The sequence below is a fragment of the Anthonomus grandis genome, chromosome 12 (assembly GCF_022605725.1).
Source record: "Anthonomus grandis grandis chromosome 12, icAntGran1.3, whole genome shotgun sequence".
Classification (NCBI taxonomy): Eukaryota; Metazoa; Arthropoda; class Insecta; order Coleoptera; family Curculionidae; genus Anthonomus; species Anthonomus grandis.
In genome coordinates this window covers 19058441-19080190 of record NC_065557.1, presented here as the reverse complement: position 1 = coordinate 19080190, position 21750 = coordinate 19058441, and the positions used below count along the sequence as shown (strand labels likewise).

The 21750-nt window shown below is 32.4% G+C and overlaps 2 protein-coding genes and 1 long non-coding RNA gene across 3 annotated transcripts in view; 2 read left to right on the top strand and 1 right to left on the bottom strand.

The window, feature by feature from the left end:
• Positions 1–21750, bottom strand: part of LOC126743339 (zinc finger protein 1) — a 218059-nt gene that overhangs the window by 158695 nt on the left and 37614 nt on the right. The window lies entirely within an intron of this gene.
• The window catches only part of LOC126743342 (uncharacterized), a 186817-nt gene that overhangs the window by 143370 nt on the left and 21697 nt on the right, over positions 1–21750 (top strand). The window lies entirely within an intron of this gene.
• On the top strand, positions 5984–6883 carry LOC126743340 (uncharacterized). The gene is made up of 2 exons (XM_050450380.1): positions 5984–6210; positions 6491–6883. The coding sequence occupies exons 1-2, from the start codon at positions 6189–6191 to the stop codon at positions 6847–6849; spliced, it is 381 nt and encodes a 126-aa protein (XP_050306337.1). The 5' UTR covers positions 5984–6188; the 3' UTR covers positions 6850–6883.

Genomic DNA, 21750 nt, shown 5'->3' with positions numbered 1-21750 from the left:
ATAAGGTGTTTGATACTGTAATACCTTAAATTTACATTTAAATTGATATTGTTCATGAACCTTTTAAAACATCCTTAAAACAGATAACAATATGTTGAAGTATTGTTAGAAAGTGAAGTTCTTTGCAGGCGACACAGCTCTTATAGTTTCAGGTAGAACCGAGAGAGAAACAAACTGATTGACACCTTGATCTAGCTTACATTATTTATCTTTGTATACAAATACATTAGTTTTCATAAGTTTCTTTCTGAAGCTTCTATACTAAGAAATCAAGCAAGTAAACACAATAAGATAGGTCTTCATCGCTATCATAGCATTGGAAACTACTCTCACTTAGAAGTTTCGATCTCAATTCAATATCTCTATTCTCCGTCGCATCCTTACTATTGTTAGGTACCAGAGTATTCAATATTTTAGTACGCGAATTCACCTTAAGTACGTAAATTATTATTATTAATCCATCTGTGTACGCATAGACCGTTGGCTTATATGTCGATTTATTCATATAATTTTTACCATTTTATTAGATACTTCATTTATATTAACTTAAATCACGCTTATTAAATTAAAAAAAAATAGCACTCCACGTCATTTATTTGCAGCGCTTTTTACAGGCCATAAATTATTCACCATCCATTCAGTTTATCTGAGACCATGTTCTCGAAGTCGCAAAAATCGAATCGAATTTTTGCCGGATTTTCGCATGTGCCTTAATTTTTGTCGTAGTATAAAATAATTACTTAGAAATCTTTATTTCATTTGAAACAATAAATGTACAAAATTCACTGTTTATTTTTTTCTTCATTCAAAATGAGTTGATTTCTTTAATTGATATAATTTTCTTGTTCAGTATGATTTTAGTAGTCTTCAGATTATTGACGTAGTTCGGCTTGCACCAAAGATTAGGATTATAGGAGTCTTAAATACAGATTTGAGAGGAGTTGAAAATTATCGACGATCATTAGGGTAGAACAATTAGGAGTGCAGTTAATTTCTACAAAATATTATAGAATTTTGGAAACATAATCTGATGATACTGAACTAAACTATATAAATAATATAGTATAGAAATAAAATAATATATAAAATATATAAAATAATACAGTCCATAGCCATAAACTTAGGAATTCCGCCTAGGATAGAAGTAGACATTCGTAACGTCAGTTAACGAGAGGAACATAATGAGCAATTTTAAGGTAATTAATAATAAAAAATAATCACAAAAGCTGCACTTATTGGCAGCTTGTTAATAATCAACAATTTCTAAATATAATTACAAAATAAAAACAAAATAACGTCCAATCTGGGTCAAATTTTTACATTTTATTGTAGCATGATGTTTAGTAATCAAGAAAATGCTTGCTCAATAAATATTGTACTATTCGTATTATAGTTTAATAATACTTTCTTGTGCAGAAATTAAATAAAATTATTATAATTTCTATTATTATATTTCTAATTATTATGATTGATACTGTTTATCTGTGGTTATCTTAATGTATTATATCTATCATTTACTATATTGTGTATTTGACGATTTGCATTCCAAGTCCAATCCCGCAGTTTTGCTTAAAAAAACTAATCTTAAATTAAATTTTATAAGTCAGATGGAATGTCTTAAAAAAAAAGTAGGCAGAAAATTCCTGGTCAATACTTTTTTGTTTTTTCGAAACTTGCATTTAATGTTCGCGATTTCTTGTAGCACGTGTATAAGTGGTTCTATTCTGATTTTATTTACATGAATCCGTATTGTTGTGAATTGTTCAGAAATTCCTTACTTTCAAATATTATTTTAAGTAGTTATTTTTATATGGTAATAGGTTCTTTAGTATGGCAATGTCTCATTCCTGCCAAGCTGGTTATTCCGTAAATAAGTTGAGATTATACAGCGAATAAAAGATTACTAATATATAACACGTAGTAGCAATCTTTTTCTACGTGGTATATATCTAACTAAAATTCAAAGTTTGATATTAAACGTCTGATTTTTTGAGTGACTTGTTTAATCTGAAAATTCGTGACGACATGACACTTAGATACTTTATGATTTTAGTTTTAGGAATTTATATTTTTGATTACCTTTTATAACACTTTCATTTTGGGAAGTTTATTATTACAAGGAATGAAAGTCATGTATTTTTTTCTGACTATTTAGTGGTGGCTTATTAAATAGGTCGTCTTTCTGAATATCAGGCTCCAGTGTTAAAACATAAGCTAATTAATTATATGTATTAAAGAATAATAGATTTCTTTGGGTACAGATTGAAAAGTTTCTGATCTTATTCCATTAAAATTAAATGAATTAATTTGCTTAAATCGGTATATGGTTTTTTCTAACTCAAAAATATTTATATTTGACAGGTAAAACGAACTTTATAAAGTGTTCTAAGTTTCTATTGTCTATATATTCTATTTATGCAGCAAGTTTTTTCTTATTTCTCAAAAAAAAATTCAAATACTGCGATATTTCTTTGTTGCTTTCTATTTTGTCTTTGGTAGCTGTTTCTTAGTTTCGTTATTTATTATTTTAATGAATTTTGCTTATTGCAGAAATTATTTACATAATATTATTCTTTTTTGATTTTTTTTCTTTTGTGGTTTTGTTGAAACTTATCTTATATTACCGTGAGCTTTTGATTTTGTGGACGTTATAGGTGTTTCATTTTTTATTAGTTATTTGTTATTCATTTTTCTTAGCTTCATTTCTTCGTCTTTGTTCTATAGTACCTGTATTTCTCTTAAGATGTAGGATAAGCTTCTTAAGAAAATAATTAAATGCTACATTATCTTAAGTGGAGACATACATTCTTTTGTACGTAAGTCGTTTTTAATTTTGCACTATTAATATAGTTTTTTAGTTTCGAATTCCATCCATATAGTTCTACTTTTTATGCATATAGTTATAGCTATGGAGTAATGTCTTTTAAATCATAATTGCATTTATACGGTTTTATGTTCGTAAAAGATCTGTTATTTGAAACTGCTATCAAAAGAATTATTAAGTCATGTCTTACTAATTAAAGAAAATATTTAAAAAATACCAAAAGAAATTTACCAAAGCTGAAAATATATCGTTAGAATCCATTTATAGCTTAGCTATAAATATCTATTTTTTCTAATAAAGATATTTTTATAGCGATTATATCCGAAATCTTATGAATGTTTATCTAATTAATTTAAAACTCCAAACATGAAATAAAACTTAATTAACTAAAACTTATTATAACTTTATTAAACCATAAGAATTTTCCTCACTCCACACATGATTATTCTTAGAATTAAAAAGGACATATTTTGGAAATTGAGGTTCTTCTGTACACCGGTCAAGAAACCACTGGCAAAAATTCACGCGGGGCATAAAATCATTGGGTCCTAAAGATTGCACCTTTTGCAGGTGGTAGGGCCAAAGAAGCTGTTCATTAACAATGTTCCATACCCTAACATGATTTACATGCATCAGCTACTGCTCAAGTACTTACTGATGGGTTATCTTCAAATCGGTGAAGCACTTCTTCCTCAAAATCCGGAATTCGGATGTTCCTTTGCGCGCCATTATCTTGGCGTTTTATTTTAACGGAGCCAGTCTTCCTGAGCCGTTGATTGACCCTTTCAAAAAGTGTGTGAGCTGGGATTCGCTTTTCGGGAAACCGCTCTTCATATAGTCGAGAAGCAGCTCTACCATTACATCGAACTTCCCCATAAATTAAAAGCATATCGACGTATTCAACAAAAGTGTAATCTTCCATTACTTAACCGTAATAAAAAGGGAATTAATATCATGTAAAAAATACTGAGAGTGGCAATGAATTAGCATTATTATTATTATTAAAATAAATAATTCAGGTGCTGTATCTTAGTTTGGTTTTAGTCAATTTCGACGAAAACGGTGATATTTACCGACTTTTACTAAGAGCACCTTTTTTATGTAAAAAGGCAGAGGAACATCATAATCTAATGCCCAAACGGGCAGAAATTAAAGTCTTAAAGAAATGGGCCTAAATTTACCAAATACCCCCCTGATTCTGATTTTTTATTATATTTATATAAAAATATTATATTTATATAAAAAAGTATATTTTTTTATTTAGTAGGTTCAAAAGAATAAACGTACTAACAATAATTTACCTCCCAAAATTGGTTGCGGTAGCTAAAGTAGTTCCGGAGCTATTAAAAAAAAACTAGTTTTTAAAGGTTATTTTCAAAGAGCTCTAGCTCCCTGAGGAAGCTTTTCCGGACCCATGTTTATACGAATTTTTGTTTTTCTTTTGACGTTTTCTATCTGCCCTAGAAGTTTGTAACATGATCAACGGAACACCCTGTATATTGTATCAAATTACTTTTGTGATTATTGTTTTAGTCATTAGTTGTTATTAATAAAAAAAACTTAATAAGGATAAAATAATAAGCATACCTTTTTGCTCTGAGAATTACGTTTTAACCAGTGATTAAGTGTGGTATCAATGAAATAAAATTAACTTAATTTATTTTCATTAATCCAGATAAAACCAACAATTTTCATTTCTAAATTGGCAAACTCTACGTAGCCAAAAACTATTATCAAAACGATTACACTTCAAAGACGGTTTAAAAGTTCCTACTTTAAAAAGAATGTTCATAGTTCCCACCAAAAGAAAAGGCATTAAAAGAAAAGAAAAGTCCCAACAGATGGCCTTTATGGACATAACTGGATTTTAATTTTATGCTTTGATTGTTAAGCTCAATTTGGTTACGATTAGGCAATCAATTTTTATTAGTTTGACGATTTTTGTTTTTTTTTCTTCTTTTATAAAACGATAGCATTTGAAATTTAATAAAATGTAAAAGATTTCGCAGGAATGCTTTAAGTGTTCTTTTATACGCAATAAAATCAATAATCAGGTGATTGAAATTCTTTACTTTGAAAACTGGGAATTAGCACTAAGTAAACAGTGAAAATTGATAAACGAAATAACTGGTTAATTCTCTAAATCAGCGAGAGCGAAGTGAGGAAATCTAAAATGCAAATTCATGGATTTGAGCGAAGCAGTTGGAGGCTTCTAGTCAGCTTACGTAAAATTCAGTGGCGGATTTTAAAATAGGATTTTAAATATTACCGTTTTCTAAATAATTTATTACCTATTTAAAAGAAAATTAATCTTTCTATAATGTTTTTCAAACATGTCAAAAATTGTTAGCTAATATAGGAAATATCTTTCATGAAATATCTGTAAAATATATTTCTTTATTTTCATAATATTATTAATTATGCTTACTTATTAAACATCCAGTGGAAAAGCTAGGTCAGTAGGGGCATTAAAGGAAATTTAAAGATACTGATGACTATTATAATGTCACCCATCAAAAACTTAAACCGCTGGTTGCTGATCTTCTTAGGTACACCGGATATGGATTGAAGCAGCCCAATGATTAGCGAAGATTAAATTAAGTAGGTCCCAATAAGTTGTAAATCTAAGTATGTTATAAATACCCCTTGCGGAAAAGTTTAAGCCAGATTAATTTAACACTAATAAAGTTGATATATGATGTAACTTTGACTATCCTCTTTAAACTACTCTAATTTTCATATTATAAAGTAGCAGTTATATAGCCCATATTATAAAGCGCAGAAACTTTTCAAACTTTACTTCTTCAACTCAAATCTGATTTTAAACTGATGCAGCAATAGCCTTAATATGTGATATGAATGCTGACTTAAATGAGGCATGCTAAGATCATTAATAAAATAATTAAAAGGAATACCACAGTTTAAACAAAGCCATTAACTAGCCACATTACACTAAGCAGCATTTATCCCCAGTTTGTTTTCAGCATACTAAGCCCGCAAATAGGATCTTCAAAAAAGTCAATTTTGAAAAAACTTACTCCTTTAAATGTTTTACTCTTTTTATTGGATGTTTTTTCACTTAGAAAATCTTCATATCATGGAAGGTGAAACAATCGTCCTTTTAATGATGCGGCAAAATTTGCCCTATACCGGTTAACCTCCTCAGACCCCAGGTATCATATATGATACCTGAGGATTTAATTTTTTTTTCGGCGCGCAGAAGCAACTAGCCACCAGTTCCCGATGGTATCATAAATGATACATAGCCAAATATGCGCACACATTTTTATTTCGCCGACGCACGCTGTAGTGGTGAGGTTAGGTTAGTGTATTGTTTACATTTGCAAGTGCACGTTGCATCATTATGCCTTTTGACCAAAATAAGAGTAAGTAATATTGTTCTTGCTTTTTTATTGTTATATATTGATGGCAGGTAGCACATAGAACATGTGTAATAAAAAAATTCTCTCTTAGTAATCTAATCGTGCCGCAAATGGTAGACTTAGTAAAGGTATCACCAGTGATATCTTGGGTCTCTAAGACTACAAAAATAAATGAATTGCTAGGAATTTGTGTGTTAAATATAAAATCATATTTTGGGTTTTTTTAATTATTTGCCTTGTTGAACATCATTATTTCGTCACTCGTCTATGAAATAATTTTTAGGGGCCTTAACCAGCTTCGAGCTAGAAGAATTAGTTCTTAATCTGGACCTAGACCAATCAGATATCGGCGATTTATCATCGGAGAGTGGGGATGAAGTAGATGTGGACTTTTATCTCTATGAAGGAAAAGGATCATCTGTCGAATCATCGCTATTTAAAACACCAGAAAAACTAGACGTAGGTAGCAGAATGGTGCTGGAGCTGACCGAAACTTTGCCGATAGGAGTATCAGTGTATACTGACCGTCATTTTACTTCAATATCTTTGATTGATGTTCTTTTGTCAAGACAAATAACTTTGGCTGGTACAATAATGGCTTCTAGAATTCCCAAAAACGCAATTCCGCAAACTGATAATTAATTTAAAAAATTGGGTCATGGATCACATGACTCACTCAAGAGAGGAGATGGAAAAATTATTCTGACTAAATGGTTTGATTCGAAACCAGTGCATTTTGCTTCCTCCTGCTTTGGTATTGAACCCTTGGGTAGTTGTAAAAGGTGGTCAAAGACCGAAAATAAATACATTAGAATTAATCAACCCGCAATAGTTGCCGATTACAATGAGAATATGGAAGGCGTCGATTTATTAGATAGGGTCATTGGAAAGTATGCAATGCGTGGACGTACCAAAAAGTGGACAGTACGAACAATTTATCATTTTTTGGATTTTGACGTAACTGCGTCTTGGCTGGAATACCGACAAAATGCTATTGCAGAAGGCTTGCGGAGAGAGAAATCTTAGATTACCTTGACTTCAAATTATCAATTGCCAAAACTCTCGTTTACACTGATATTCCTCAAGCAGATTACGAGCAAAGTGATTCTGATGAAGAGCAGGTAATGCCCCGAAAACAAAGGAAAATTCAGCCTATTCCAGATAGAAGAGAGAGGAAGCAAGGAAACACTCATCTACCAGTATTTACCAAACACGACCAGAAATCCAGGTCAAAATGTCGATATCCGAAATGTGGTAAATTGACATTTGCTAAGTGTGTCTCATGTGACGTATATCTTTGCTGCTCCGTTCAGCGAAACTGTTTTGCTCTTTTTCACCAATAAAGTTTTTTTTGAAACGTTTTTTGTATTTATTTAAACCCAAGGTATCAAATATGATACCTTACTTTTTACAGTAAAAAACAAAAATTTTTTTTTTTGATATTTTGTTGTTTTTTGGGCCTAACACTTTACAAAAAAGTACGTGTTTTAAAAAGATATGTTTTCATTTCACCTTGGGTCTGAGGAGGTTGTTTAACGAATTATCGACGATTATAGCAAAATGGGATAATATCAGCGAGGTCAAGCTATAAGGAAACAAAATCTTTTTTAGAATTTTTCAACTAAAATTGATGATCTATTTAGACGAAGGCCTGACTGAAATCGATCTATACTACCTTTTATTTATCTGTGGCGCCTGAGATAAAGTATTGTACTAACTCTTAGAACTAAGTATTAGAACATGTATAACGCTAAAAAATTTAAGTTGAATGCAATAAAAGAAAGTATTAGGAAATAAAATATGCAAATATTTGCTCCAGCAAAATTTCGTTCTGTTTATTAAATCTTTTTCAGAATTTTAAATATTACGTATCCATACACATAGATGTCATTTTAGTCTTGAAACTTTGATATTATAACGAAGGTCATATTCCATCACGTTTTTAATTAAAGAAAAAAAAGTTTTAGGTTTTAAGTCTTTCTGCAGTCAAGAAAAAACAAGTAAAAAATTTAGTACATATTTAGATGTACAAACTTTTTAAACAGCTGAAAATACAAAATCTTAATACTTGAGATTAGTGAATATTATTAAAAAAATGTAGAAAAGTAAGTAATTGCTAGCCCGGATCATTTGAGAGTAAAAGTATTTCATTAATTAAATAGTCTGATAACTTACATATAGTTTGAAATCGAGTTACAAGTATGTACCTTAAAACTAATTAAACAAAAAATTGCAATACCTACATATACATATGCAACGAGAACCGTGGCAAGGATTTTATGAATTTAGCTATTGCTTAGTGCAGGGGTGTCAGGGATCTAAGTTTATCTATGAAACATATTAATCTTTTTGTAATGATAAAGCATACATACTGACTCTCCGAACTTTTTGGCGCAGTGAGTTTATTACCAATATTTTTGAGTGATCTAGGCTTAAATTTTATTTCATGTAAATTTAAATATCGAAAAATGAAGGAATATCGTCAAGCTCGACTTAATAGTACCGTAAAAGTACAATATCCATATGACTAAGAGACTAAATGATGACAAACAATATGAATCATAGCAAAGTATTGTGAAATACTAAAATTATTAACAAAATATTAAATAAACCCTTGCATATTTATAGAATTGTGAATATTAAAATAAAAAGCATTGTATTTAAATTGTCAAGTAGGAAAGATATCAGTTTTTAAGCTGCCATTTTTTATTTTGCTATCGTTAATAAATTAAAGCTTTAGTAAAATAGTTGCACCTTTAATATGTCCTTTAATCAAAGTGACATTAAAGATTTTTAGGCGACGGTAACGTTTTAATAATATACAATATACCCCCGAGATTTGGCCAGCTTGTTCTTTATTTATCTTGCATATACAACTAAACACATTAAACTTTGAATTTAAACATTGTTAAAATTTAAAAGACAAGATTAATCAATTAAGTTGCGCCGCTGGAAACAATCCAATAACCACCTTATTCGACGTCCGTAAGTTTAAGCCCGTAAAGTAAGTTTAAATCTGTTGGACAAACATGGACACACCTAAATCTATAACCATCTGCTCCCGAATGGGATTATCGAAGTAGAATCTGAACCAACTTGTCGTGAATTTAATGTTTGAATGTTGGTTAACACTTTCTACTCGGTCCGAATTAAAAGGAATTTCTCATTGTGGGAATCGCACGGACTGTTACGGATAAGGAGCAAACGAAGCGAAAATTTTATCCCTTAAAAATTTAAAAGGGTGTGCACTACAGCTGCTTGGCTTTAGAGTTATAAATATTTTTAGTTTTAATTTTATAGTAAAAAAATAATTTATTTTATTAAGATATAAAGCTCTATAGCGACAACGATTGACGACTGCTCAATATATTTTTGAAATTTTATTTATTAACAGGTGAGAAGCCAGGATATTTATTAATGTGTTGATCACTACTACAATTTCCGCATTCTTATAAAATAATATTTATTATTAATTCATAACAGAGTAAAATTTCAATGTAAATTATAAATAGACTGTTGCTCTATCGAAACCTGAAACTTGAAATTGAATTTTATTGTTGAAACAGGAAATATTTGAAGTCGAATAAAGATCGACACTAATATCTTTTCCAACCATAAAGTTTCAATAAATATGCAAAGTATAGTTAAATATTGCTGATACTCCATCCAGATTCAGAAATTAGGAGGGTTGGTCCAAGAGAAAAATTAACAAATTTTTAAATTCTTCAATATATTTTGTAACTTTCTCGCATAATTTTAATAATAGTCGTTCAGTAATATAAATATTATAAATTCAGTCTAAACTGGAAAAAACAAAACTGTTAACAAGTCGCTAAGGCTTTAACCTATAAACTTAAGCCAGGATCGACAAATTTAGCGATGAAGAGGAGAGTGCAGATAACCTTGCATCTGAGTAGGGCTATATTTTCTGATTTTGACATGATATTTTAAATATGGAGGTCTTTTGGCAATGCTATTATTAACACGTTAAAATGAACTAGAAAAAAAGCCGTTTGATTTTTGGACTAAAGAATTCGGTTCCAAAATAAATTGTGTTAATTTTTTGTTGGGCCTTTCTTTGAACATACCTTATCACATTCATCATATTAATTTATTCTTGTATTAAATAAGTAGTATAAATTCTTCAAGGCGCATTTGATAAACTGAAAAATCTATTTAGTGCAATTTCTGCTGCCAGTATAGTGATAATTTGTTTTAATTGTAATATTTTGATCGTGAAACTCAGTCACGAGCTGTTGGTATAATACAGGGTTGATCAACATCCGCAACGTCGCAGAAGTTGTAAATTTTAACAAGAGCAGTATAGGAAGGTTGTAGCAGAGATTTAGCGACACTTGTAGGAGTATGTAGGAGAAAGATATACTGGACCAACAAGAGCAACAAAACCTATATATGACACGTTTATTCGCCTTAAGGCATTACGAAATTCCCAAATTACTGCCAACCAGCTTAAGCGGCGTGAAGTGGTTCCATGGAACTCACGTTTTGCCGCCATGTCGATGTGTCCGGTTTCCAAAGGGGAAATGGAGTAGTAAAATTAATGCATGATGGCGCCCTCACGACCAAAACTTTCCGGAGGTAAACTAGCCTCCCATTCGGATCTCCGGACGGAGGCTGGTCGGGAGGGTCCATCAGGCAGATTTAAAAGCCTAAAAATCAATTTTTGCAACATCAGAGGCCTAAACACCAATATTAATGCAGTAAATCAACACCTGCAATCAAATAAGCCTCACATTCTGGTATTGACAGAAACAAAGGTGAAACCTTCAACAACAAATGTTCACCTCATTTATCCTGGATACGATCTACACACCCGATTTTGACTAAACTTTGGATTGGCAGTATTTGTCAAGAGCGATTTGAGTTGTCAGCGGGAGGAAACGCTTGAACCTGCGGACTTCGACGTTATGTGGTTCAAAATAATAGCCAGTGGAGCCGCGAAATTTATCTGCTCTATCTACAGACCACCAAGCGACACCCAATATAAGCGGCTCTTTTTGAACCTGGTTGATTGCATTAACCAACTGCAAATTGACTACTCAAGCGCAGAAATCATCGTCATGGGTGATTTTAACGTTCACAATATCAAATGGCTGCGCTTCTGCAACAAGAACGACGATGAAGGACGAGAAGCTGAGCTATTTGCCACCATATGCGGGTTTACGCAGCTTGTGGAGGAACCTACCAGAATCCCCGATCGAGACGGCGAGTTCGCGAGTCTCCTTGATCTGGTTTTGGCTTCAGACCCTGACTCGTACACTGTATCAGTACAGGCCCCCCTAGGAACATCGGACCACAAATTGATAACAGTCTCTTGCCAGTTGGATGTTAAAACGCAGGATCCTCCAATGCCGCGGAAGGTATGGCACTATAAATCAGCAGAGTGGAACCATCTTCGGGAATTTTATCGCTCATTCCCTTGGAAAGAAGTCTGCTTTAGAACCAATAACATCTCAGAATGTGCAAACCAAATTACAGAGACGATCTTGGCAGGAATGGAAGCTTATATCCCTTTTTCTACTAAATGCAGATCAAACAACAAGCAATGGTTCAACCTGAATTGCAAAAAGGCAGTAAATACTAAAAACGCAGCATATCGCAAATGGCGTCAACATCCTTCCACCGAAAATTAGAGGAACTTTTTAACCTCCAGAAACTATTGATGAATGCAAAGAGAGTCACAACAACAGGATCAAAAACAAATTGCTAAACTGCCCAAATGGAACAAGATCTTTCTGGTCGGTATCGAAAGCCGTTAGTCAAGGATTTGCTAAGTCGGCCTTGCCACCCCTAACAGCAGATGATGGTTCTATCGCGGTAACAGCAAGGGAAAAAGCCAACTTACTGGGTAAACTCTTCGCGTTCAATTCGAGTCTGCACTCGCAAGGCAAAACACCGCCATATTTGCTAAGGGTGAATTCAACGATGGGAGAAATTTCGTTTCCCTAACGAATTATAAATAAAATTCTTAAAAGCGTAGACACCAACAAAGCTTCTGGACCCGATGGAATTCCAGCCCTAGTACTAAAACGTTGTGCAGACGAATTGACTCCTCTCTTATGTAGACTGTTCACGGCATCGTATAAACAGGGCTCATTTCCAACAAGCTGGAAAACTGCTCAAGTGCAAGCTGTACTCAAAAAGGGTAAGAAGACGATGCCGTCCAATTACCGCTCGATTGCACTCGTTCCAGTAATATCGAAGATTATGGAGAAAGCAGTCAACCAACAACTGTTAAGATATCTGGAATCATCTGGACTAATCAGCGATCATCAATACGGCTTCCGAAAGCTTAGATCCACCGGCGGTCTTCTGGCTTACGTCACACACTTGTGGACGGAGGCCATGGAGAAGCACGGCGAGTCCCGCTCAGTCGCTCTTGATATTTTCAAGGCATTAGACAGAGTGTGGCATGAGGGACTACTAACCAAGCTCTCCTCAATCGGCATACAAAACTCATTATTGAATTGGATCAAAAGTTTTCTTGAACAACGAACAATCCAAGTAGCCGTCGATGGACACCTCTCCGACAAATTTAACATTAACGCTGGAGTCCCTCAAGGATGAATTCTATCCCATATCCTTTTCTTGATATAAATCAACGATTTGCTAGGAACCACTGTCAATCCAATCTACAGCTTTGCGGACGATAGCACACTTATTTCCACATTTAAGTCCGCCAAACCAACGACAGCCGCAACTTCTCAGAATCCTAGGCAGCAACAAGTAGCTTCAACCAACAACGATATTAGAGCAACCTTGGAGTGGGGCAGTAACAATCTGGTCAATTTTAACGCTAAAAAAACGCAGGCTGCAGTATTTACGATGAAGACTAACGTTGATGGCCCGGAGCTGGTTATGGCAGGGAAAACATTGCCAGTGAAATCATCTTTACATCTTCTAGGAGTCGAAGTCACCAACAGTGTGTCCTGGCATGACCACGTTGCCGAGATCGCCAGGGCAGCTTCCAAAAAACTCGGAGTGCTTTTCAAAACGAAACAACTGTATACACCGGAACAGCTGCTGACTCTTTATAAGGCTCAAATACGCCCTTCCCTCGAGTATTGCTCGCATGTCTAGAGCTCTGTACCCAAGCATAGTTTAAAGCTGCTAGATTCTATACAGAAGAGAGCTATTCGTCTTATCGACAAACCAGAACTGACAAAGAGTCTGGATAGTCTGGAGTACAGGAGAAAGGTGGCTGATCTCTGTTTATTCTACCGTTATTATCACGGTAAGTGCTCCTCTGAGCTGGCAGGCCTGATTCCACCCAGGGCTGCTCCGGCAAGAAGGACGCGTCTAGCAGTTGCGGCTCATCAACATCGAGTCCACCTGCCTACCCCAAGGACGTCGCTGTATCGGGACTCATTCATCTGGAGAACATCTTCTTTGTGGAACGGGCTTCCACCTCACATATTTCCCGACGCATACAACCTGCAGCGATTCAAGATAAATGCTTACAAATATCTTTGCACAAGCACCACTCCAAGAGTGACATAGGACTTTCCTCTTGTGCTTGTGTTTACCATAAAAAAAAAAAAACTCTCCACTTAATGCTATAAGTTATGTTATGACTTATATTATTAAGTAGTAAGGCCGAGGAAATTGCCCTACGAAAAATACTTTTCCAAGAAATGATTTTTTTCAACTTTGTGGTTACAAAATCTATATTTATAACTTTTTAAGATAATATCTTTAAAAAGGTAAAAGTACATTGTAACTTCTAATTTTTATAGCGAGATTGCATTAAAATTCTTTTTTACATAATTTAATCGATCGCTTGGTTGCAAAACATCACCTTAATTTAAGAAATTAATAGATAATTTTCTCAGATTCATTCAGTTAAATATATTTAGATTAAAATACAAATAAATACCTTTAAAAAGCAAGATCTTCTTGACCTCTGTACCAATGAAAATCTGAACGTCTAAACTTTAAAAACAAATGCTCTCCTCTCCATCAACGGAAAAAGAATTTATTTCTGCGGTGTCTTAAAAAGGGTAGAAAACCGTGTTTCTAACAAACTTTGTTCCGTAGAGTGGCAAACATGGAAGTAAAACAGCAGAAAAACTTAATTGGCAATACACTGTTGAGTGGTTAACAAGATTGGTCCCTTATTAAGATAGCAATCAGTTTTATTTCGTGCTATAAAGACTGGATGAAATTCATACACTTTTGCCCAGATTTTGATAGGCGATTTTTGTAGACAGTGCAGGGTATTAACGCGGTCTTAAAATTACACATTTTTTCTATTATAGTAAAAATGTTTTATTTTTTTGTAAGCCATTTAGAACTACAACGGATTTCTATATAATTATACCGGGTATCCAGGAACTCTGCCGACAAACTTTACAGGGTGATTCTCCAACAAAATATAAGAAAAAAAAATGAATATATGTCCTAAACGTCTTACTTTTGAATCTATCGGGTTTTAAAAATTTTAAATTCAAGGTATAAGGAAATCTTGATATAGATAAATTGTTGTATTCTAGAACATTAAAATATTTATCTTAGTACTTATTTAAAAGGCTCCATCAGCCGGAATTAGTAAAAACAATTTGTTATCCGTTTAGATACGACATAATATTTATCCCAAAAATGATTTAAATTGGCTTCAGCTGTTAAATAAAAAAATCTCATTATGTTTACAGTTTTTTGTTTATAACATACGCATCAAGATCTTAGCTCTCATAATCTCTTTTAGCCATACTCGGTCAAAGAGAAATCAACTAGTATGGCCACAAATATTAGTCTAAGTTACAGAAAGAAGTCAAGTTTATTCGAAATTTTGATCAGTTAAAAAAAATAGGATGTCATTATTAGACGTTGACACACATACAATAGACTTTGATGTATTAAATCGATTTTTTAAAGTAGTTTGTATGAAAAATATGGTAGGTATATTATAGTTAACCGTTAGGATGCGTTTTTTAAACTCATCAAAAATTTGCAAAGTTTGCGTCTTGGTATGTAACATAAAGTTTAGTTTCATAAATAGAACCAGCTAGCAAATGTATTGAAAAAATAAAACATATCATTTCGCTCCTTTTTCTCCTATAAGACATAAGACTAACCAGAATGTCAGTTCTCTCATCCATTGAGATATATGTCTTTTATGAATTGTCTTGCTTGACTCTTTCATCAGCTATGTTTCTATCTAAAACTAATATTAAATCATTTTTTATAAGTTCCATTTGAAATCACTAAAATATATAAATTAAACGTTTTTTTAAAAATAACTGTCGAATTTATATAACTCCAGCAGTTGTTAACCATTAACTTGCTTGCAGAAAATAAGATGCAAAAAGTAATGTAAATGTAATTTTTAGTCCAGTAGTTAAAACTAGCTTTTGGCTCCGTTTTCTGATTTCTAGTCGTTTCCACCGCTTTTGTATGACTTAGCGGATAACTGATCTAATTCACTACTTCACGATAAACCGAAAACAAGTAAATATTGCCTATCGTAATTAATGATATGTTGTTTTTTTGCTTATTTACTAAGTACGTTATTCATACTAGATATATTTTTGAAAGTTCTTATATATTTCTTGTATTAAGATTAAAAATCACAATAAATTAAAACGAGCATCAAAGCAGAAATACCATATTTTTCAGCTCTAATACTAGGATTTTGGAAAATGGGTTAGATAATATTCTAAGGAATTCATCCATGTTTTTTAATATTATTGGTCTTCGGAATTACTATCCGCCAACATGACATTTATTTGTTTTTTTAGCAGGAGAAACAGATTTGGAAAATTTGTATATTTTCCAAAATCAGTAATGCATATCGGCAATGTTATAAGGAAAGGTATTCTATTGCGCAGAATTGACGAAAAACATTTTTATGGCAAAGCCTAAAGCTTAAAAAAACGTAAAAGTAATAAATATTTTCGTAGTCAATACACGCGATATAAGTTGAATGTATCTCAGCTTTATACGCCTATTATGTAATGTTGATAGAACTCCAGTTTTAAGTAGTTTATAAGGCTCAAAGAGAGGTATGAAACCAACGATGTCCATATCCAATCATCGTCATAATTCGTCTCAATATCAAAAATAAATAAAATCATTGAAAAAACTAATAAAGTTATTTAAGCTGATCCTCGTTTGCAAGATCCAAGGATTTGCTGGAATGAAAGGAGTCGCCAGTATATAGATGTTCTTAAAAATAGTCCGAAATTCTTTAATTTTAAGCAAAAGGAATTAAGACAAAATATTAACACTAACAATATTCTAACCATCATTGCTGATTTATTAGATTACTTATGACGAATCGTTGTTTTTTTACTTAGCATTCGGAAATAAAAAGGCATTAAAAAGATGCACAGTTAAAAAAATTAGGATGAGCATATCCAAAGCAAGAGAAATTATATTTTTCAATATTCGGAGCTCTTTTACTGGCTCCCCAAAAAAAAGACAGTCAATCAAAATGAAGACATTGAACCAGCTTATTCTGCCACGTGTGTAAATGCAAACGGCATCACCTAGACAGTTTTATACAGAGAGTCCGAGACAAAAGAGTCTATCCTGAAAATGTTAAAAAATAAATTGTTAGCTAAAAACGGCCGAACATATCAAATTTAATGATGATGACCCCATAAAAAAAATGCAAAGGGGTAAGATCGGACGATCTAGCATGTTATTCTAGGGTCTCCCTCCGGCCAATCCATCGTCCAGGAAATACATTGTTCGAAAAATGACGAACGTCAGTAGCATAATGTGGTGGTGCCCCATCTTGTTAAAATATTAATTAATTTTCTAGAATGTTATCAACTTGTTAAAGTAACCGAGTTATTCTGGGGTTGATGGTGTACTGCAGAATTTCCAATAAATTTTCAGCATTAACATTTTTATTAATAAAAAAGGTCCAACAATATGAACTCCCAGGATAGCAGTACATACATTAAATTTTTTGAGGTCGCTCCGTATGTGTTTTTCGAAATATATGAAGATTAGTATCGCTCCAGTATCGACAGTTGCGTTTATTGACTTCACCATATAAATAAAAGGAGCATTAGTTCGATGAACAAACATTGTACAACATATTTCTCTCATGATTTAATCCATCACTAAAATACTTAGCTCATATACTACTTTGATTTTGTAGGCATGATATTTAAGTAATTTTAAAATTTTATGAACGATAATTTTAGACACGCCAGATGCGGTAGCATTTTTTCAAAAAGATGTATTAGATTCTATCTTAACATGACCCAAAACTGCAATTTTTACCACTTCATTTCTCACTGGATGCTGAACTTAATTTTTTCTGTTTTGAACTAATGATGTTTCTTAAAACTTCCTTATCAAATCCATTACATGAGGATAATTTACACTTTTATCTGGATGATTATCATTAAACGCATATGCTGCTGCTTTAATAGATTTATTTTGTTGATAATAAAGACCCATCAACTCAATTATTTCTTCCAGCGTATAAACTATTGTTATCAATACTATCAATACCATCAGGACTAGATTAAACAAATAATCCGTGCTACTGTTGTTATTGCTTACTTTTACAAAACACCAATACTAAAATAAACATAACTAAATCAACAAAAATTCATACAGGCAACAAAGTTGCAAGATATAAACTTAAAGCATAATTTATATTTCTTGAGAACGAATTGCTAAAATAAAAAAAGGGCTATCTAGAGAATAAAATTACCTTTAATTCAAGGTGTCACTCAGTCCCTGTTCCTAGGAGGTGAGGCAATATCGTCGGAGAAACGCAATATCTGTCAATAAATGTCCCTCTCAATATTAAATTTGACGTGTTCGGCCGTTTTTAGCTAAAAAAATTATTTTTCAAGTTTTTAAGGCTGGCTGTTTTGTTTCGGACACCCTGTGTAACATCCACCAGACTAGGTGATTCTTTCTCCTGTGATTCTTTTTTATTTCTTAAGGTCAAGTAGGTGCTGAAGTGAATACGATTTGAATGTATAGAAGTGAATCAAAGAGTAAGTTAAATGAAAAGCACTGTATGTTCACATGTTCACAATATAATATAAATTTAGAAATGTATTTTGTATATCATATACACGTTTCTATATATAAGTAAGTATATACAGTAAATATTTTATTCCTTTTCAAAAAAAAGTAAGTTAGGTTAAATTTTTCTAGTCCCAAAGTTAAAGATAAACTATTTACCATTATTTATTGGGTACCCTGTATAAAAACCTTAAATTATAAAAGTGCTTTTACTTGTACATTAGAAATAACTGAATCCCTTTTTTTAACCGATATAATTCAACGAACCACCACTGAATTTACTCACCGTTTATGAAGGAGTAATCTTGACAAAGGGGAAAGGCAAAATGTTATTAAACTTCTACTGGAATAAAACTCTTGTTTTTTTCAAGTGTATTGCTTCAGATATGACACGACGATTATGCGTGAGAGGAGATTATCTTGATTCTGGGCTCGCCGATCTCCCCTTCTACCCCCATCTTATGATTACTTTATTCGACGAGAGCTCTGCTTGCGGACTTTTGCCTTTTTTTCATTAATAGCAGAGTTTGGGGTCGTTCGGTGCTCAGGATTTTATGCAAAAGGGCATGTTTGCGTAAACTTTCAATTAACTAATCTGAGGGGATAGGTTATCGACGAAAGAAAAATTCAACATAATGCAAATAGGTTTGGCTTTAGAGTGAGGTTTTCCGTATTTGTTTGCTAAAATACGAATAATATTAAAATAAGTAGAAATTATAAAGTTTTGCATATTATTTATTTCATATATGGTTCTCGAGAGTTACATCATAATGAAATCTGAGTAAATAGATAAAAAATTCAAATGGTCGATGCTCTACTCAAAATTAGCTTAAAGGATATTTTTTTAAATATATTTTACAAAGATATGCGAAAAGCAAAGAATTTAATGTTACAAGTACGAAAAAACTATAAGTGGCCTAGAAGTGTGTGGCCTAGTTGTTTGTTGTTTATGATTTTAAACTTTAAATTTAAATCATTTAGTAATGATAAGCTATTAAAAGTTTTTAAGGTAATTCAAAAATTTTGCTATTTCTAGCTTTGACTTGCTTCTCTAATAGAATACCTATCTATGCTAAAAAAAGCTTCAGTAGCCCTTGCCGAAGTTGATTTAAATTTGTCTAATTTTCGTACATACGTTTTTTTACTGCTGCTATAATCCAAAATCTAAAATAAAGAGACCGGGTCTTCCAAACTAAGACGGTGCTTATTTAATTCTAAATATCAGAAAACACTTAAAATAAAGATAACTTCAGCCTAAATAAAATTATAATTTTAATGATGATAACGAAAATTTATTGTGTCTCTAAGTGTTCACTAAATCTATACATAAACTGACTATCGCAGGAACTCTGGGAATGATCTGCGTTACCAACTTGAATATTCTTCGAATAATTTAATAATAAAAATAATAATAAACAAAATTTATTAGTTTTCATAAACAAGTACAAAATAAAATATAGAAATTAAGAAATACAAAATGTCTATGAAAAATAAAAGGCCGTGTTACGTCAGTATTCTGGTACGCAGACCAGATACTGTTTAGGCGCTTTCTAAAAAAATGTAAAAAATATAACATTAAAAAAATATGCTCTACAACCAATACCAATATTTCAAATTACAGATCATAACAGTTGAAACTTAAAAATACAAAAACACATTCAGCGACATCACACAAAAAATCAAAATCAAAATAAAAGACCAACTTTATTTACTGACGGAAAAACAGAATGTCTTTAGTTTTTCTTCGAAAAGTAGAATAGGCCAGATCAAATGATATAATCTTTAAGGAATTCAAACTGGAAACGAAATTATATGAAAAGCTTCGTTTAAAAAGTTTTTTTCTGTGTCGAGGAATAGTAAGAAGATGTAAATTGCGTAAGTTACGATTATTGTTGTTAATTCTAAAATCTGCTCTATCATACAAGTATTGTGGAGATGTAAATTTTATTACCTTGTAGCCCAATGAAATGAAGTGTATTTTTCTGCGGTTATACATATTAAGCCGATGTCTATAAGCTTATGGGAGATCCGATTTCTGCGGCGTATCCCAAAAATAAGGCGAAGGCGCGCATTTTGTACTTTCTGAATTCTACGAGAATCAAACTGATCCAAACATGGGCCATATACTGTGTCACAGTGCTTAAAGTTGTATAGCACTAAGGAGTCACATAGATGTTTTTTTAATTTTTGATTTAAAAATTTTCTTAGATTATAATTAAGTTTAAGAGCACCAATGGATTTTAGGAGCTTTTCTGTGACATGTTCATGAAACGGAAGATCACAGTCAATCCCAAGTAACAATTTAGGTTCTAAAAAGGTTATTAATAACTCCTAGAACCTGTTTAAGAAAAAATATTGATTATGCCATTAAGCACAAACAACATTATTTATTAGCCCGCATAACCTCCTGTAGTAAAAAAAGGCCCAGCCCTAAAAAGTTGTCAATAGGCTCTGGCCAATTTGAAACCAGATAGCATATCACAGAACCTATATAGCTAATAGAAATAACCTTTATCGAACACGAAGATGCCTAAAAGTAACTTGTGTAGAACCTGAAAGCTTTTACTCCTACCTGTTTACAACCCTTTAGCAAAGTCCTTTTAGACTTTTAGGTGATGGTTATATAGTTTGGCCTGTTCGCCGGCTTTTGGCATTTCAGATACATATTGAAGTATTAAAATTTTGCCATTTAGTTTTAAATATGGTATTTCAGAGATACCAAAGTATAAAAATCTGACCTTTTAGTTTTAAATATGATACAGCCAGGGTAAAAATAACGCCAAAATAAAAAGCAATGGCGACATTTTCAGTAAGTATGACTTTATTTTAGAAAAAAATATATTATACTAATAGATGACCGATTTTCATTGCGCACACCAGTTTCTTGAAAAAGTGGGGTGTAATTTAACTGTAAAACACGCGCGCCTTTGATATCTTACTAATTAAACATTATTCAGTGCCAATAAAAAAATAAAAAATTATTATATTTTTATTTCTGAGATGCTTTAGTGATAATATGTACTTAAATGCTCCAGTGTCTTTATATATTATCTAAATTGTTTACATTGTATTTGAATAGCTTATAAAAATAGAAGAATTACATTTTTTCTTCAAAATGGACGCCTAGCAGGATATGCTTTTAAGCTGCTATAATAACTTAAGTAAGTAACAAAAGCTATGTCGTAGGACAAAAGGCTTGGAAAAATGCCAGTGGGTTTTAAAAAAAGCTAAAACAGGGCTAACTAGCATCTTCCAGGACTTATAGGCTACTTTTAATAACCAATTAGCTGGCAAAGTCTGGGCGAATTTCAATAAATGGTTTTTAGGCATTTAGTAGGATCTATTGGCATTATTTATTACTACGCGGGATTTCTTGAGTCTTCTTTATTGCAATTCAGTTTGCGTTTGGTTTTGGTGGTTCCAGTTACTGTAAAAATAAAAGTGTGTTTTTTTATCGGTCAAATTGCATACAGGGATTTCTTGGCACAAAATTGTAAGAAGTGGTAATTTTAAAAGAAAAGTGAA